General features: G+C 42.5%; 2 protein-coding genes across 7 annotated transcripts in view; both read right to left on the bottom strand.

Annotated features, from left to right (window-relative positions):
* The window catches only part of LOC125010271 (microtubule cross-linking factor 1), a 77,365-nt gene extending 67,323 nt beyond the window's left edge, over window positions 1-10,042 (bottom strand). For all 6 annotated transcript variants that reach the window (XR_007113037.1, XM_047588754.1, XM_047588755.1 and 3 more), the window contains exons 1-3: window positions 8,578-10,042; window positions 2,276-2,500; window positions 1,137-1,295 (exon numbers count right to left, since the gene is read on the bottom strand). Coding sequence is in view for 5 of the 6 variants with exons in the window: in XM_047588754.1 (XP_047444710.1) it covers window positions 1,137-1,295; window positions 2,276-2,500; window positions 8,578-9,420 (1,227 nt within the window). In the remaining variant the exon portion in view is untranslated. The remainder of the gene's footprint in view (window positions 1-1,136; window positions 1,296-2,275; window positions 2,501-8,577) is intronic.
* A 109-nt stretch (window positions 10,043-10,151) lies between these two features.
* On the bottom strand, window positions 10,152-18,480 carry rab12 (RAB12, member RAS oncogene family). The gene is made up of 6 exons (XM_047588760.1): window positions 18,078-18,480; window positions 16,714-16,774; window positions 14,411-14,549; window positions 14,046-14,135; window positions 13,421-13,525; window positions 10,152-12,274 (listed from the first exon to the last, which is right to left on the bottom strand). The coding sequence occupies exons 1-6, from the start codon at window positions 18,301-18,303 to the stop codon at window positions 12,167-12,169; spliced, it is 729 nt and encodes a 242-aa protein (XP_047444716.1). The 5' UTR covers window positions 18,304-18,480; the 3' UTR covers window positions 10,152-12,166.
* Between the last annotated feature and the right edge of the window lie 66 nt (window positions 18,481-18,546).

The following is an 18,546-nucleotide window of genomic DNA, read 5'->3' as shown; positions in this document are numbered from 1 at the left end:
GCCACATCTGGACCATCACCCAAAGAATGATGGGAACTGTAGTCCAATCACTCAAAACACGCTCATCATAATGAAAAAAATGCCAAGAACATCCAAACCTATAAAATTCATTTTAACACTATTTACACATTAAAAAAAAATCTCAAAAAAGACCTTCCCTACATATTAAGAAATGCCAATGATTTAACTTAAGGAGGGCTCCTCCTTTTTTTATCAAGCCTAGACTTCCCATTATACAAGGTTAGACAGACAGCACCTATTCACATCAGTTTTCACATGTTGAAAACCTTTAGACGCAGTTAGAGTTGTCTTCAAAAACATGAAAAAACGTGCAGTCGTGTGGAAACAGAGGAAGAAATAGCCATCAATAAAAACTTAAAGCTGCTGCAAAGACTAGTAGTTTTTACAATGTCTGCCAATATTAGCACCGCGTTACCTCTAGACCTTATTATTATTGCAGATTTTATAACATTTGTCTCTGGGAATTGACTTCTATATTGCTACTGTTTGTCTAATCTAGCAACTGTTAGGAAGTCAGGACAAATGGACCTTTCATTGCTTATTCATGTAACAGAAATGTCACAGGAGCTCCGGTTTTAAAGGGTTCCCTGATGGCAGACTGCTCCTTAAACAAACTACAAGGTTTGAATTAACGAAAACTCATTTATGGGAGCTGAGCTGTTAACACACCTGAGCTGTGAGAAGTCAAGGTGGAATATCACACTCAGAAATACATCTAACCCAACGTTCATCAAGCCAACCTAAGCGAGAGCTGTTGCGTAGCAGTAAAATCACAGTAACGATATTAATTCACCGCAGTGACCCTGCTGATCAGGCCAATCATTAACATTGATTTAAGTGAACCGAGATTTCCCCTTTACTCTCTATCTGGAGATCTATATCCTTATCCATCGTCTAGAAATACATCGCGAGCTGAGCAGCAGTGTTATCATTCACCACAAGCGGTAGTCATGCTCAGTTGCTTAATATCAGTAAAGTTCCTCAGGGGCTTTTAATGATTTTGCATCCAGCGTGAACTAGACAGTCAATTTTATGTTTTGCGGAGATAAGAATGAAAACAAACAAGCACCGTCGCCCTGACGGACCGATAACCAGCGTCATTACGGCCGCCTCACCTCTTTGGTCCTCTCCAGCTCGTTGTGCAGCGCCTGTTTGGAAATCTCCACTTCGATGATCTTTTGTCTGAGCAGCTCGTTCTCGTCCTCGGCCCGGCTGCGTTTGTCCTCCACGCTCTCCAGCTCGTTGTGCAAACGTACCGACACGTCTTTGGCCACCTGAGTTCACATGGAGCAGATGCATGCAAAATGCATTAATATTTTATTACTGCTGCCTTTTATACACACAAACGCAGTACTCAGTTTAGGTACTGGTGTATTGTCTAGGACATGGGTCTGGGCCAAGGACCCCCAACTGATGGAGAGATTAAGTAGGAACCCCCTACCTACTTTATGCTAATAAATATACATTATTATTAGGGGAAAATTTAAAAAAAAACATACTTAAAAACGTCCAATCAACCAAAGATCGGACCATATAACAAGCGTATGCTGATCAGCCACAACATGACAGGAGAAGAGAATAACATGGAAAAGTGACCATCTTGTGACAATTCAGTGTTTTGCTGGGAAACTTTTGGACCTGGCGTTTTATTCTTGTGGATGTAACTGAGACATGTAGCACCCACCTAGACCAGACCAGACACCCCCACCCCATAGCACATTTTTGCACATACACAAAAACGGTTTAGGAACAACTCAAAAAAAACATGAAAAACAGTAGAAGGTGTTGACCTGACCTCCAAATTCACTAGATCCCAAACTGATCAAGTATCTGTGAGATGATCCACAGAGACCCCTCCCCTCAACATACTGGACCCAAAGACCCCCTAGACTAACAGCATCCTATTGCCAGACACCAGAGGACACTGTGTGGACACCCATGTCCATTTTCAGGTGAGTGTCATCTGTTTTGGAGGCACAAGGGAGACCTACACAATATTATAAAAGGCATTCTATACATAATTTTAAGCCTGTTTGGTTTATGTCTGATAAAAACTATTAAATCAAAAATCCACTATGCTGCCAGCCACATACATGAAACTATAATAGGCCTTTATTTGACCAGCGTATGTTTCGTCATACGATTTTCTCACAAACTGATCTTAATTTGCAGCTTGATTTAAAAACTTATAAAAACCAATTAAGGAAATTTGACATTAACTAATGATAAACATAATTGTTCCATTCTCACACACCTTGAGATCTTGCTCCAGACTCCGCAGCAGCTCTCCGTCCACGTGGCCCGTCTGAGCGACCCGCAGGCTCTTCTGCTCGGCCTTTCGCAGGCGGTACTGTAGGATGCGGCAGTTTTTGTTGGAGCGGTCCAGTTCCCTTCGCAGCTCCTGCAGCTGGTACACCTCCTCCTCCAGGTAGCTGTCCCGCACCTCCTCCATCTCGGCCCGTAACTCGTCCACTTCATCCTGAGAGACGCACGCCACTAGTTAAAATACCGTCTCCACATACCGATATCAAAGAGAATATTTCTTTAGGATGACATTTGCAGAAAAGTACAGGTGACATCATCATACAGCAGGAAGTTCATGCAAACTTCAATGTATAAAAAGTCAACGGTAAAGATTTCACTTAAAGCTCACATTTAAATGCTGTGGAATTAAAATTATTATATAGCACAAATATTATGCTGCAGAACGCGTGTAATTATAATGATACTGATACTATACCTGGATTTACCATGGAGATAGTTGCCATGGCAACACGACATAAAATATGCACTCAAAAACTTCTATACCTCTGGATGTCTTTGTGTCCTTATATTTGTGTAGGATGTTAACTTGCCACCAAGAAAGCTGAGATGTTTAAAGTGTCAATTTTCCAAAAAAAAAAAGTTAAACCGTTATGAAATAGTAAACGGATCAGCCTCTGGGGAGCAAGAATGCACTCATTAATAATTTGTATGTTTGTTATGATAATTAGAACTAAACAACACATTTCTGCTTCAGATAACATCGTGTGAGGTTCCTGTTGGCAACAAGATGGAGTAGTTGCACTTTTTCTGTGCTCCCAACCTGTTCAATTCAATTCACTTAAGCTTAATTTGTATGGAGCCAATAACAACACAAATTGTCCTAAGACGCTTTATAAAATCCGGTCTGAAACCTCCAAGAATGAAGGCAACGGTGGCAAGAAAAAAACTTCCTTTTAACAGGAAGTAACCTTCAGGGACCCATCCGCCTAAGGCCGACCAGGTAGAGACAGAAAAAACACAACTAATAGTTCTACTGCTTAGATATAACGGGAACATCCCCCCACGCTGGAAAAAGCAACATATAAATCCTCTAAACGTCATAATCAGTCATGTCTCGCCAACAGGACACAGTTTGTCACCATCAACATCTCCCACTCCCTCAATCATGGTGTGCCTCAAGGCTTTGTCCTTGGGCCTCTACTTTTCACTATCTACATGCTCCCCCTTGGTCAGATCATTCACCACCATGGAATGGTGAAAAGTATGGACATACTTTTACACGACAGTCCACCAATCTGGGTTTGTCCTCCACCCCTCGCTCCAACCCTGGACTCATTCAAATCCTCAAAACTCATCCGTTTGCGGAGGCTTTTGGCCCATAGTCAGTCAGTCTTCACCTTCTCAGTTAGCTCATCCTGTGCTCTTCGTCCTGTCTGCTTTGTCCAACTGTCTAATTTGTCTTCTCTGTTCTGGTAAAACGTCCTTGGGTGTCTACAAAGGTGCTATATAAACCGAATTTATCATTATTATTTATTATTAAAGTGGGATATTAAATTTTAACTCTGGAGGCTCTTAAAGCTACATAAGTTATCAGTGACATTTGCTTTGTTGAATCAAAGAACGTTGAATCTAGCTCAACTTAAGACACGTAGCACATGATGTAGCTTAGGTTTCAGGCACTGACTCTTTCGCTAGGAGTGTACAAGCTGAACAAGGTTTCTTTTACATAGACTGTAAACTCCTCGAAGTTAAATATGTATAATTTTAGACTATATTTCAATAAAACTGACTTGATTTTAAGAGGAAATGTTTTACCAGAAGGCTGCGCAAGAAACACACAAAAGACTTTTTGTACAGAGTCTGAGAAGAAACAACACATAAATAGACAATTTGTCAGAAGAGTGCCATAGCCTGGGAGGGCTCCATCGTAACAACACAAAAATTTCATGTACTTCATGTATTCTTTATCGCTCTGCAACAAAGACAGGCAAAGGTTGTATTTTACTACAGACAATTCAACAGCAGCAGAAGGTCAACTCACAACTTGTAAACGTATAAAGATATTAGAAAAGGAGTATAATACACCTTTGTATCAGGCTCAGACTTCGCATGTGATTACATACGAGTCCCTGTAATCTAAGTACCCTCAGTTCTGATGATGTAACGTCAGAAGTTGGCTCTAAGCATCTTATGTCTTGGATTCATGTTCCTCATCTCCCAGATAGGACGAATTACAGATTTATTCCCCGCACCGAGGAGCTCCAATCGTTTATTTGTCTCCATCCATCCTAAAGTGTCAAGTTTTTCTGTGTAGATTTCCCCTGGGAGGGATATTCCAGACTGGCACCTGATGAAAAGACAATTGGAGGCAGGGATGGACGCAGGGAGGGGGACAGTGTGTCAGTGAATGAAAACTACATTTATCCTCGTTTGGAAAAGCACAGAGCCCATTGTTATCTGAGGAGTACCCCGGAGGAAGAAGCTAATGACCTCGCGCAGGGTCGGACCCGATCGATGGCCATGTTAAAAGCAGAGGGAGAGCAGCGTCCTGGGAGAAGACATATTTAGACCGTAAATGATGTTTATATACGGGTGTTTGTTCAGGGTCACCGCTGCTTCTTCTTTCTAAACCCCTTATCTTTACTTAGCAGCTACTACCGTAGTATTATCGCAAACTGGATTCACAGAAAGACCATAACCAGTGATTATTTTAAATATTTAGTTTAGGAAACAACTGTTTTGTTTTGGGGTTTTATTGTCAATGGCCACCATAGTTTCACATATTGGTCCAATAACTGAACTGATATGAAGAAAAATATGAAGAAAGGCAGAAAATTCTCACATTTGCTGAAGCTGATTTAACTTTTACATGACTGATCAATAATGGCCAGCTTTAAGAATCCGATTAAGATTAACTGATCACAAATAGCAAGCATTTGGATTCGGATCACAGTAAAGTTCAGTAAAGTGAATATTAAAGTAGTTCTCAGGTTTCTCAACTGTAAAATATTTGCAGATTTTCTTTGTTTTATATGATATGAAAACTACACATCTTTGTATTTAGAACTGCGTAAAAATCTGTCATTTTGAATTTTGACTTTTTTTTAAAATTCTTTCTTGAGAATTTATGAGAATTGAGAATTTTCAATTCAGAAGTAATTACCAGATAGAACAACTATTTCATTATCTTTAAATCTGATTTCTAAATTCATGTATGAAATGTAAAATTAATAAATACTAGGGATTCACAAACTCTTTTTGAAACCGATACCAATAACCGACAACTTTCTGCTTCCAAAGGCCAATACTGATACCGATAACTGATAACATACATGGAAATTAGAAAGACTAATGAACAAACAGTTTTGACTCCTAAAATGAAGATATTTGAAAAACTATTAGCAAGCAAACATTTGCTAAAAGATCAAGGTCAAACAAAACTATCTGATATTTCAAATGAACATCAAAAAATAAAGGCCTCTAGACCTGAAATACTTTGCATCAGGTTTAAAAGTAAATAACGTGAAAAAGTGCATTCCACAAATTCCAAAAAATAAACAACGCACTGACACAAGTTAGAATCAATTTCAATGCTAGTTCTATGCTATTTCTCCCTCACCGTGGTATTTTCTTTAAACATTTATTGCACTCAGCTAGCGAACTGTCTCGCAGCATTCACTGCAGGCCGTGCAGGTCTCGTGCAGGAGAGAGACAACTCACACCGCAGTGCTGACAAAATATGTTTATGTTATAGGGCCGATAAGTTATGATATCGGACTTATCGGAATTATATCATAATTTCCTGATATCGGGCCGATAATTGTCAGGCCGATAATTATCGTGCAGCCTCTAATAAATACCAAGCACAACATTCCTGATCTGGATTAAATATACTGAAATGCTATTTGATTTTTGTTTTTTCTTGTTGTTGTTGTTTTCCCAATCAGCGGTTCTAAATCACAAAATGTTCACAAAAATGTTTGGCCAGTTTGCTTGGAAGTGAATTGAGATTTTGATCAATAATCTAAACCAGTGCTGCCCAATTCCGGTCCTCGGGGGCCAGTGTCTTGTGCCATGTTTGCGATGTTTCCCTCCTCCAACACACCTGATTCAAATAATCAGCTCCTCATCAAGCTCTGCAGTGGACTGATAAGGAGCCATTCATTTGAATCAGGTGTGTTGGCCCGGAGGCCCCCGAGGCCTGGAATTGGGCAGCACTCATCTAAACCATAGGTCTTCAACAGGGCGTCCACGGAAGTACTATGGCACTATGGAAGTACTAATATACATAAAATTTATTAGACATTTGTATGTATATATTTTTTTTAGCTCCACTTGTTCTCCACAATGTTCATTAAGCCCTCTACAGGAAACTTAAAGCTGCTTTTGGTAATTTTATGACCACTAGGGGGCGGAGGAGTTTCCAAGTTATTAGCGCTAGCATCACGGCTTTCGTAGCCTCTCTGTGCTCTATAGCATTGAACAGGGGCTCCGAAAAAGTACAATAAGGGGGTCGCAAAATCTTTGGCTGATAAGACGTTTTTATTCGTATTTTAACTTTCCCCTAAAATTTTCCTACAATTTTCCTCCACAAATTAAGGTACGTGTATGTTTACGGCAACTGCACAACCATCCTACTGTTGAATATTTGAACCTGTGTATTATTTATATAGCTTAATACTGAATGCAAAATGATAATGATAACAATAATGTGTATTTATAAATAGCAGTAGGGCGAGTTTAATGTAGAACACATATAGTAGGAAGGGGGTCCCTACTTAATCTCTCCACCAGTTTGGGGTCCTTTGCCTAAAAACGTTGAAGACCTCTGATCTAAACATGCAGAGTAATATTCTGTTAATTCACAGCTCATGCAATTGACTAATCCTACACACAACATTTAATTTTCCACTGATTCTCCACTTACTCACAAAATAAGCAAAGCATCCGAAAAAAGGAATTAAAATAAAACTGAGAGCCATCTTCTAATGGAACAATTTCAATGAGCATAAAAGGAAGCACTGAAGCAGATATTTTGATCCATCTCAGCAGATTAATAAATAATGGAAATAAATAGGGTTTTCGGATTTCTTATCATTGTCAACTGATTATTTGACTCTAAAAATGCGAAACAAATACATAAATTCCTACTATAATTTCTGAATTTGCTCCAGACACTCATCCCAAACCCAAAGAGGTACAGCTCACAATGACACAACTGATGATACAAACAGTTCAACACTGAAACTTCTGTTCCTTGACACTTGAAGAAGCTTAAAAAACATATAAAATAAAACTGAGAGAGCCTCATTAAAATCAAATGTGTTCCTCAAGAAGACAAAGCAGCGATGGTACTATACCCAGACATTTTGGGGAGGGGGGGACATGGGGGGGGTAGAGGACCTCAGAGACCCAGCTGGCAGACTGACAGCCGGGGCAGGAGGGTGTTTGAACCCCGGCACACATGGGACATCTGACTGTCATCAACTCCTGTGGGATAAAGCCATTACAGCGAGAGCCAGTAAAGCTGATTAACTCTCTTGTGTTTCCACCGAACCGGCAGAGGGACACAGACATGCGTGATCAGGTTTGAAATAATACTCTCATCAGGGACACACAAATAAACCTGTCTCCTCATCAGAGAAGAGAAAGAAGAAGAAGAAGAAGAAGAGGGGGGGAAAAAATGCAAGAGATGTTTGCCGCATTATCTGTTTGCCTCCCCTCCCCGACTTATTGGGATAGCCTACTTAAAGAGAGGAGATGGAGGGAAGGAAGGGAAGGGAAGGGAAGGGGTGAGGGGGTGGGGTCCTGCAGGAAACATTAAAAGATGTAAAAGTGCCCTCTGAAAGATAATTTTGCCTGGACATGAATAAATCTGCTCCGTGTGTAGAATGGATGTGAGTAGCTGCATGTCTGAGTACAATCTGTCCACATCACCACAGGCAGATGTGAGTCTTTGTGTCCCAAAATGCAACAGAGTGAAACTGTCTTTTCTGTTTAAAAAAAAAAAGTCTTTCCTGACTTGGCAGCAGCATTTTTTTTTTAAAATAAACTTTAAAATGGAACATGAGGCTGGAGCCACTATCAATAAAACTCAATAGAGGTCAAACCCTCGGGGAGGTCCTGGAAGAAGATGACATGATGGATGGGGGGACTTCCTGGGGATGACAGCTGGACGTCAAGTGAAATCGTTTTAAATATAAATGATGCTTCCAGTCAGGTGGAAGTTAAGGACACTGTGAAAGTTAAGGTTTTTTTAAATGTAAAGCAACATTGTAAATTGTCACCTACCTTGAGGTAGTCGTTTTCGGATCTCAGATCTTCAATCTCCCGCAGCAGGTCCTCCTCGGGTCCTTCCTTGGTGCCTGGCAGTTTGGATTGTGCGCTTGTGGAGGCTTTCTCCTGCTTGTGTTTCTTCTCTCCGTGCGCCCCCGGAGCGGGCTGAGCCTGAGACATGCTTCCCTTGGCGGCAGGAGCCTCGGTTGTGCGAGTAGCAGCTGTCGCTCCGGTCGCTTCTGCCCGCGGAGGATTATCGGCTACCAGCTGATCCCGGTCGCTGGAGCCGGTGCCGGACTCGGCGTCGCTACTAGCGGCCGGTGCCAGCCTCTGCTCGTCCGACAGCGGCTCGGACGGACAGTCCGACAAGTCTGAGCTGCTGTCGGTTTGGCTGACCCGGCCGAGGGGCGCTCCGGTCGGCACCCGGATCGGGGATCCATGGCTGAGAGGGCCCGAGGCGAGTTTCCCCTTCTTGCTTTTGGCAAGGACCGGACTGCTGGTGCTGTCCGGTTTGATGCTGGCTGCCTTCGGCTCGGCTGCCGCCTGCTGGGGCACCTTCGTGGGCTTTTTCGCGACAGTGGACTTGGTGTTACTTCTCGCCGTGGCTGGTTTCTCTTTCGCCCCGGCTGCGTTGCGCCTGGAGCTGCGGTTCGGATGAGCTAAGGGCACTGAGGCTGACTGCTGCTGCTGCTTGCTGAATTTGGGGGATTTGGGTACGATGGCAGGTGGCTTGGTGGAGCGGGAGTGCACATCCTTGAGGAAAGGTCTGGCCGGAGACGGCGCTCGGTTCAGTCTCTTCTTCTCCAACTGGTGGTTCTGCGGTTTGGTGTCGCTGCCAGAGCCATTGGAGCTCTCCATTATACACCGACACCGTCAGCAGGAGGGCGACGAAGGAAACGATCAATCCTCGGCGCCGCGGAAAACCTCTGACATGCGACGCCAGAAAAGCTGCCAGGTTGCTCTACCTTCTTCTTCCTTGTCGGGCTGGGATGGATGCGCATCCTGCGTTCCGCTGAATGTTTTTCACTCCATCCCGACTGCATTCACCAGGTTGTCATTGTAGTCCCCTCTGGAAGAAACACCGCAATAAAAAAAAAAAGAAAGAAGGGATTACTAGGACGGGTGGGATGACAGGTTGCATCTGCAGAAGAGGTTTGTAATCTGGAAAGAAAAGCAGTCGCGTCAGCCCTCTTGCTCTTCTTCCTCACGCCGCCGGGTCTCCATCCCTCTTTCGCCGGGCTGTGTGTGCAGGAACACCCTCGTCTCGTACCCCCTACCCCTCTCCTTCCTATCTGGCATGTAAAATCTGCAATCGCTGCGGCGCGAGCCACGACGCCCGTGATTTTCCTGCGAGGCGCATGCGCCGTAGCCTCACAAGCGCCCGAGCACACCCCTCATTTCTCTCTGGAGCCAGGTCTGACGCGCTCTGGTACGCATGTCCCACACACGCTGTTGACCACCTGCACCAACACGCACCGCCTCAAATGAAGAATTTTGTAAAATGTCAAAAACCTTCAAAGCCTCAGACGTCCACAGCCATTTAAAAATAAATAATAATAATAAAAAGATCATAATAACAGACCACAATCTGGTAATAAATATAGACATCTTTAATTGCATCTCATTAGTTCAAGAATGCCACAAGTTATAAATATCAGCTTTAAACATGCCAAAACTTTTCAAAGACTCATAACAGGTTTAATACAAAGTACAGTCTTCCATCTTAAAGGATACACGTTTCAAGTGAAAGCTTCTTCTTCTTTTTTTAAAATGTATATTTGAAACATTGAGTAGTATAAGGCTATTGAAAACAAAGACCACAGGGTTAGTGGCAAAGGTTTTGCTCCGAAAAGAATAAAAGGTGAAGAAATGATAACAACAAATTTCCAGATCTTTTTTTTTTTTTAATATGTGAAATACGTGTCTGGATGGTAATCGTATTGCAAAAGAAATGGAGTTGGATGACAGTTTAATTAGTGAAAACGTCACGTTTCAATATCTTATGAAACTATTCATCTGTTAGAATACATCATGTGCCATTTTAAACCCACAAAAAAAAAACTTCAATAAAATAAACTGAGAGAAAGTCAGTTTGAGTCATTTCAGATCAGGTCCTTTTGAACGGGCTCGTCTGTCTTCACTAAACAGTCACTGCTATGCTGCTAATATTGCATCAGTTTCAAAACGCAGACGGAAGAATTAAACGGGTGTTAATGTGCGTGAACGCAGGAGGGCTTACATGCCGGGCATATTTAAAAAAAATAAAATAAAATAAAAAAAAAATATGTGCAAGTTAATGAGATATCCACATACTGGTCCATGAAAAAAAAAAAAAAAAAAACGCACACAGCTTCCAAAACTAAAACTTCAAACCACTTTAAGAAGGATGTTTAGGGAGACACTTCTTTGTTAATCCGTTCGAGAACCGAGTCCAACAGAAAACGCCGATCAAAGTTTCCTGAGTCATTCAACTGCTAAACAAACCTTCATGCACTTTTCCCACCAAAAAACTCAATTTCCTCTACAATGAATCTGAAAAACAAAAACACTTAGTAATATTAGTAACAGGAACAAAGGCTAAAACCACATGCGCCAGCTTCTTGCCGTCTCCATTGCCTCCGATAAACCAGCAGCACATGTGGAGAATGCCCCCGTACGACACACAGATCCCTCACAAGGCTACATTACCCATCTCTCCTTGCATCTCCATTACCACTTCCAGGCAGAATTCAGAGCGTCGATATTTATTAGTGCTAACCTACGAGTCGTGTACTTTCCTCTTCTGCGCGTCAGCTTAACTAGGGAAGATGGATTGTAGTGCAAAAAAAAAAAGAAAAAAAATTTATACAAATTTCAAATTAGCATTTTCAGACACTTTAATACTTTAAGGCAAAGCAAAAAAAAAAAAAAACTGATATGATCACCACCACCACACAACCACCGACTGCTGGCTGCCAACATGTGCACCTCGTCCAGTCATGACTGCAACAACACGCGCCATATTTACACCATGTGCTTGTGTTCGTGTCAGCGCTACCTTATTAATTAGTTCATAAAACTAGTGTACCTGTTGACCCAGAATTCAAAACTAAGCTGTGGAGACGTGAGGTGTCGTTAAAGGAAAACGCGGCGCTCGCTTCGACTCGGACGCTTAGTGTCAAAGTGTGTGTGTGTTGATGACAAAAGAAAACAGGAAGGAGAACGAGCCGTAGGACCCTCAGTAATCCCAATCCTTAGAAAATGAGGACTCTCTACCTGGAAGGCACCTGCGGGGGGCGGGGGGGGGGGCACAGCTAGCCTATCGGTCCGAGCAATGAGGTAGTCCGGGTCAAGTGTAGACAGACAGGTGGTAGGAAGTGGGTGATTTGACTAGTGTTAGTGTGGTGCTTGGTAACAGGTTACAGATCATTAGAGAAGAAGAAGAAAAAAAAAGAAAAGGGAATAATACTGGTTGTTGAAGAGAGCCCATGCAGCTTTAAAAGGCAGCTGTCAACTAACTGCTGCAGTGTGCTGCCCCCTGGTGGCCAGATTGACGCTCTGCATGATAGTGTGCGTGAGTGTGTAGGATGGAAGGAAGGAGGGGAGGGGGGGTTGTGGGTTACTCTCAGCAACAACGCATGCGGGGAGGGGGTAACTCCGGCGGCACTTCCGGTTCAGGCTGCAGAGACAGGACGCTGTTGGAAAGCTCCTTGTTGGGAACTTCCAGAGGCATCTGTTGGATCAGGGACAAAGACGACATCAACAGATTAACAGAGTTCAATACTTGCCAATAGAGCCAAAGAATTATACCCCATGTGACTGAGAGAGATATACTGAATTATGAAAAATTATAAAAGGAATGTGGAGTTTTTTTTTCTGAATGGGAGCCAGAAGAGTCAAATGAGTCCACAAGGAAAGGTTAGTTAAAATAAAGAGGAAGCAAAGGCTGCGTTCACACATAATCTGTCTGAACAATGGGGTTGAGACTGAACAAAAAGGTGGGTCAAAAAACTAAAATCGATGAACGAAGGCCGACTGTGACGACCCCTCACGTCGTCTGCGTGCACCTGAACACACCGTAAAGACATCCAGATCAGCCACAACATTAAAACCACTGAGAGGAGAAGTAAATAACATTTACACCATGTTAAATGTTCTGCTGGGAAACATTGGGACCTGGCATTCATTCATTCATGTGGATGTCACTTAGACATGTAGCGCCCACCTAGACCAGACCAGACACCCCCCACCCCATAGCATATTTTTGCACATATACAAAAACAGTTTAGGAACAACTCAAAAAACATTAAAAACAGCACAAGGTGTTGACCTGGCCTCCAAATTCACTTGATCCCAAACTGATCAAGTATCTGTAGGATGATCCGCAGAAGCCCCGCCCCCTCCCCTCCCCTCAACCAATAGGACCTGAAAGCCCCACCCCCCAAACCCCCCCCCCTCTAACACCATCCTGTTTCCAGATACGCCCATGTCCATTCTCTGATGAGTCACAACGGTTCTGGAGACACAAGGAAGACCTGAACAATATTAGGAAGGTGGTCATAATGTTATGCTTGATCGGTGTATATCCACCCAGAGTAGGCTTTTCTTTCTGTTCTTAAATTTAAAGCTTAAATCAAGTCTACTCAGTTTGTTCTTTGTGCCAGTAAACGACAGAAATCTCCACATGAGAAGGATGACGCCACAAAAACGTTCCATAAAAGTGTTAGAACGACAATAAAACAACACAATTTATTTAGCTAATCGACTGCACGGACGAGGAGGCGAACAGAGAACAGAGTTTTTTGTTCTGGCTGGCGACTGGAATAATCCGTCAAAACATTCGTTTCATTGTCAAGTGGAAAAAAAATCACACACCGACCTTGCTAAGAATGTCGTCGACAAGCTTCAGGAAGATCTCGTCCACGTTAAAGTTGTCCTTGGCACTGGCTTCGCAGAAGCGCATTCCACTTATCCGAGAGGCAAACTGCAAAACAAACAAAGGGCACAATGAGCAACAATGTCAGCACGGAAAAGCTGAATCAGCTCAGAAGTCCTAAAATTAAACTGATTGGGATAACACAGTCACTGAAACTAGACAGAATTAGATAAACCATGAGAGGAACTGTATCTAAATTCTCTCTCTCTCTCTACATATATACGTATATATATTCATATTTTTTTGTGTGTATTTTTTCTGTGTAGTAGATGGTGGGTAAGGGGAGAGCTGTTGTCTGCTGCATAATTTGCATTGCTTGTTTAAAAACTGAAACTGAACTTAAAAAAAAAAAGATTCACTGCACAATTAGAAGCTTCATCAAATGAGTTTGGAAGAAAAGATAAAACATGTTCCATTATTTAGGATTTATAAGGACTTTTTGTTTTTATTATATATTAATACATCTAGTATTTGCTCCGTTCGCTCCATCCCTTGTTCTTTTCAGATACACAGAAGCTGAAGATGTGCCGCCGTGATACGGTGCGAGTGTCGGTTGCGTCGGACCCACCCTCTCTCCTTGTTGTCTGGAGATGATACGATCGGTCTCACAGTCCAGCTTGTTTCCAACCAGCAGCAGCTCGGCCTCCTCGGAGGCGTACTGACATGGAAACAGACAGCAGAGCAGAGAAGAGCAGACGCGCGTCAGGAAATGACCGGCCTCCCGTTTCGTGAAGGTCAAGCCAGATTATTGCAATCAAATCTGTCCAGTGCACTGACACGTTGGCGGCAACTAAACGGGGAACTCGGTGTGAAATGCAATCTAGGTTGTTTCCATGATAATATGCTTGAGTTTTCCACTACGTGATCACAAAAAAAGGCCCCGTGGAACATTGTTATAATAAACAGTTTCTGACACGCTGGGCTGTTGTTTACCTTATCTATCATTTTCATCCATTTGGGAAGGTCCTCAAACGTCTCCTGTTTTGTGATATCGTACACAAGAACGATTCCCTTGGCTCCTCTGTAGTAGGCTGACGTGATGCTGTTGAACCTCTCCTGGCCGGCAGTGTCCCTGGAAGAGAGACGAGGTTTAATCAAAGTTGACAGAAAGTCAGAGAAGTGCTGAGTCACCACTTCTTCTGATAACACACTGGACTCTGTTCAGACCTGGTATTAACCTGCACTCAGAGTGATCTGATCTGATGTGAACACACGTGAGACGCGTCGAGGAGGAATTTAAAGGTGGTCTGCACCATTCAGAAATATATACTATAATATTTATACAACCAAATGGACATGGGGCTTCTGAGGGTGTCCTGTGGTGTCCATGTTGTTAGTTCGGGTCCAGTGGGTTTAGGGGAGGGGCCTCTGTGGATCATCCTTATCCCATCACTCAGGACATTAATTAATTCCAGGTCTGAACGAGGTTTCGCTGATTAGCAGAAAGTTTTTCATACTTTTTATACAACCAACGATTAAATTGCTAATACTTAAAAATGAAAGACTCAAATCAAAAGATAACAAAGAATCATTTAAACTTATGACTTATGATTAAAATTAGCATACAGAGCATTATTTCTAACACAGAGAATCACTCTTTGTGTGGGATTAATCAGATACACACATTACTATCTAATAACTAGCTAAAAAAAAAATAGCTTCCTTGTTCTAAAATGAGAAACTATGAATAAAGATCAATCAGACACAGTAATGAAATCACCGCCAGTAATAATCTAATAAACTGAATCAGATTTCATAGGTTACTGGACATGTTTTCACACTCCTTAGTTTTAATTCTCATCTCTGAATCATTTCTAGACTGTGACGTGACTCATGCGGATTAGCAGCGTGACGGCGGCGGTTCGAGGGACACTCACAGAGCGGCGTTACTGTACCTTCGGCCAGCTAGCCTCTCCCATTTTCCCCCCGTGAGTCACAGTCAGGCTTACGAGCAGAAGAGAGGACAGAGACGACAGCGGCGGCAGCACAATGGCAGGGTTAGGTGAGGCTGGACGCGGCAGTGATGGAGCTCTGATGTGAGCGGTTCGACATGAGAGGCGACGATAGGACGGGTCAGAGGCAGGAAAGGGGGAACGGGGGGGAACACAGGAAGTGGTAAAAGGCGTGGATGTGGTGGGGTGTTAGTGAGCGGGACAGATGAGTTAGTGAAACAAGCGATGGAGTTCCCACACTGTCGCACAAACACACAAACACACAATCGATGCATATGCTCAGTGTACGGACACATGCACTGCACAGTGTATTCAAACTGTAATTCGGAGCACGTTCCCAATTATTGGACACGACATTTTTTTTTTTTTTTTTTTTGTAAAATCTAATTAGAGGCTCGTTGAAGTCACAAGACGGTAAAGACAGCAGGACAGAATCATATAACGTCTCCCTCCCCCCTCGTCTCTGGTGTCTCGGTTTGAGCAACAGCCGGGATCCAGGCGTCCACATTGCTTCACATCATATCTCTGATTTCTACATCAGTTCAAATATGATATTGGAATAAATGAGGAAAAGAAAACAGCTGCAATAAACACAAAGATTGATGACGATATTGTAATGACAGCTAGAGTATTTCTTATATATATAACCTAAATCTAATCATTGCTATTTATCAGTTCCTCAGAAATAACGTGCAGAAGTTTTTATAGCTAATTCTGAACTACTGCAATTCATCAAGTGTGTCAATTTACTGCCGATGGAAAAGATAAGAGTAAAATAAGAGGCTGGTTTTAATGTGTGCAGCAGAAATGTATATGTGTGTGTGCACCGTCAGCAGGAACGTTAATCGGGAGGGTTTATCACATACAGAGGTTCAGGCCGCCATGACCAATCCACGAACAGCTGCCAGCGCAGCACCGCGGACATGGAACGTCGCTAACTTCACGCTCTCAAACGCCGCTAATAACAGCAGCGGGTTAATCCGCTTTAATTTAAACCATGAAACAGTTGATGAACCTTTAACCCAGGTTATGCATTTTGAAATGTGCACGCAACTTGTAATACGTTTATATGAATTATTAACATTCTGCTCACATTACGTTAAAAGTTTGAGTCTCAGTGTTTTTAAATGGAGGAATTTGAATAATAATAATAAAAAAAAACACGTATTATGTTGTGGACAAGGCCGTGAATCACCCAATAAAGCAGCAGTAGCTGGAGCAGGCAGACAGAAGATAAGCAGGACAGGACTAAGAGTAAAGGAACTTCTGACCAGTCACACTCACCATATCTGTAGTCTGATCTTCTTCCCTCTCAGCTCGACAGTTTTGATTTTGAAGTCAACTCCTGTGAGGGAAAATCAGGGCAAACATGAGAAAGCAGAGAAATAGCAGCACTTCCTGTGTTAAGACTTTGTGTGAACATAATTTCAGCTCACTGATATCAAAGTGGCCCTAAATGGCTGTGGCCAGATAAATTACACCTTTGAAGTTTGATGATTTGGTTAAAACTACTAGTTTTCTTATGTTTAATACCTGAAAAATCAGGAGATCTTTACTGGGATCAACTGCAGAGCTATTCAACAGTCAAACGTTTTGGTCCATGTTGGACTGATTTTTAAAGGGACTGCACTTAATACTGAGAGAATACAAGTAAAGCAAGAAAAAACCCTTTATGTGGTTCATTTACAGTCTTAAACTGGGTCTTGGATTGGCCAAGAAACTCGATGGTGACATCCCGACCAGTGTCCCCCTTTTAAATTATGTTTTTTTCTTTTTTAATGACTGTAGTATATTATCTAAAGTGGACAACGTTTGAGAGGCACAGCTGAGACAACCTGCGCGAGTTGTGTCACAGGAACGACAGGGCACAAAATGGAGCGCTGCCACTGCAGCTGCTTGTGTGTACGTGACTATTTTTGGGACTGGACACTAGGGCTGGCTCCTGTACTGGTCACAGGACTGTTTACCCACTTCCACATATAAACAGCATTTTAAAATCCATAAGCATGGCTCAGCAACTTTCCACGACGCACTTTTGTTTTACGTCAGGAGAGCTGCCAGCTTTTTACACAGTGTTTGATTTGTAGAGATATACAAGTAAAAGTTCCTTATTTAAAAATATGAAAATGTTTGAGGTAGTCTTTGGCGGGACATGGCTATACTCTGATTTGAATAAGCAAATCTTACCAACTAGCAACAAACAGGTTATAAAGACTGCAACATTATGTTCTAATAATGACAACAAAGTCTCTTGATTCTGGATAAATAAGTGTTTATGCTAGGCTTTATACATACAACACAATAAATATATAGCAACCAGCCAAAAGACTATTCCTAGACAGAAACAGTTGAATGAATAAGAAGAAAACACAGTTTAATTCCCAGTATCACAGTCTGTTTTTAGCAAAAATAAATGTAAATATTAAAGTTAGCTTAAGTTAGCCAGCTTTAGCTAATAGAGTAGCCCTTGTTCAGTTTTATTATGCAGTAAAGTATGAGGCAATGAGTTTATTACGTCCAGCCCAAGGTCGTTTAAGCATCTCTCCTCCAGTAAGTAGCCGGAGCCCTGCTACATGCCGCAGCTAGTTTCATGAGGGAGAAAAAAAAAGTGGACAAAAACAAGACCCGTGAACGCCTCTTGTCCTCACCTACGGTCGACTTGCAGGCTTCGCAGAAAGTGTCGTCGGTGAATCTCTCCATGATGCTGGTTTTACCAACGCCGCGGGAGCCGATTATGATAATCTGAAGTTTGAAATCAGCGGGTCTGGGAGGAATCTTCCTGCGGCGAGACTGAGCCCCCAGAGCGGGGGACGAGTTCCCGGAGCCACCGCTGCCACCGGCGGCCCTCCGCGGTATGTCATATCTGGGATCCATCAGTAATTCCACATTTGGGATTGAAAGGAGAACAAACGAACGCGCCTGGGCTGTTGTGGAGTCGTAACAACTTGCTACTGCCAACTTTCTTTAGCCTCTGAAGAAGTTTGGGAAAGTTTGCCAGTGACCGAGAGTTGTTGTTGTTCAGCCATTAGAGACCGGGGACGTCATGACGTCACTTCCGCATCCGGTTCCCAATTATTATTATTATTATTATTATGAACATATATTTTTTATAAACAT

The sequence above is a fragment of the Mugil cephalus genome, chromosome 7, assembly GCF_022458985.1.
Source record: "Mugil cephalus isolate CIBA_MC_2020 chromosome 7, CIBA_Mcephalus_1.1, whole genome shotgun sequence".
NCBI classification, from domain to species: domain Eukaryota; kingdom Metazoa; phylum Chordata; class Actinopteri; order Mugiliformes; family Mugilidae; genus Mugil; species Mugil cephalus.
Note: the sequence above shows the minus strand (reverse complement) of the source record. Positions and strands in the feature narration are given on the sequence as shown.

Excerpts from the sequence above, each read along its gene's own strand:
- rab12 (XM_047588760.1), bottom strand. The coding sequence starts at position 18,303 with ATGGATCCCAGATATGACATACCGCGGAGGGCCGCCGGTGGCAGCGGT. Across the intron at positions 14,136-14,410 it reads GGATGAAAATGATAGATAAG|TACGCCTCCGAGGAGGCCGA; the intron begins GTAAACAACAGC and ends TTTCCATGTCAG. Across the intron at positions 12,275-13,420 it reads TCGACGACATTCTTAGCAAG|ATGCCTCTGGAAGTTCCCAA; the intron begins GTCGGTGTGTGA and ends CTGATCCAACAG.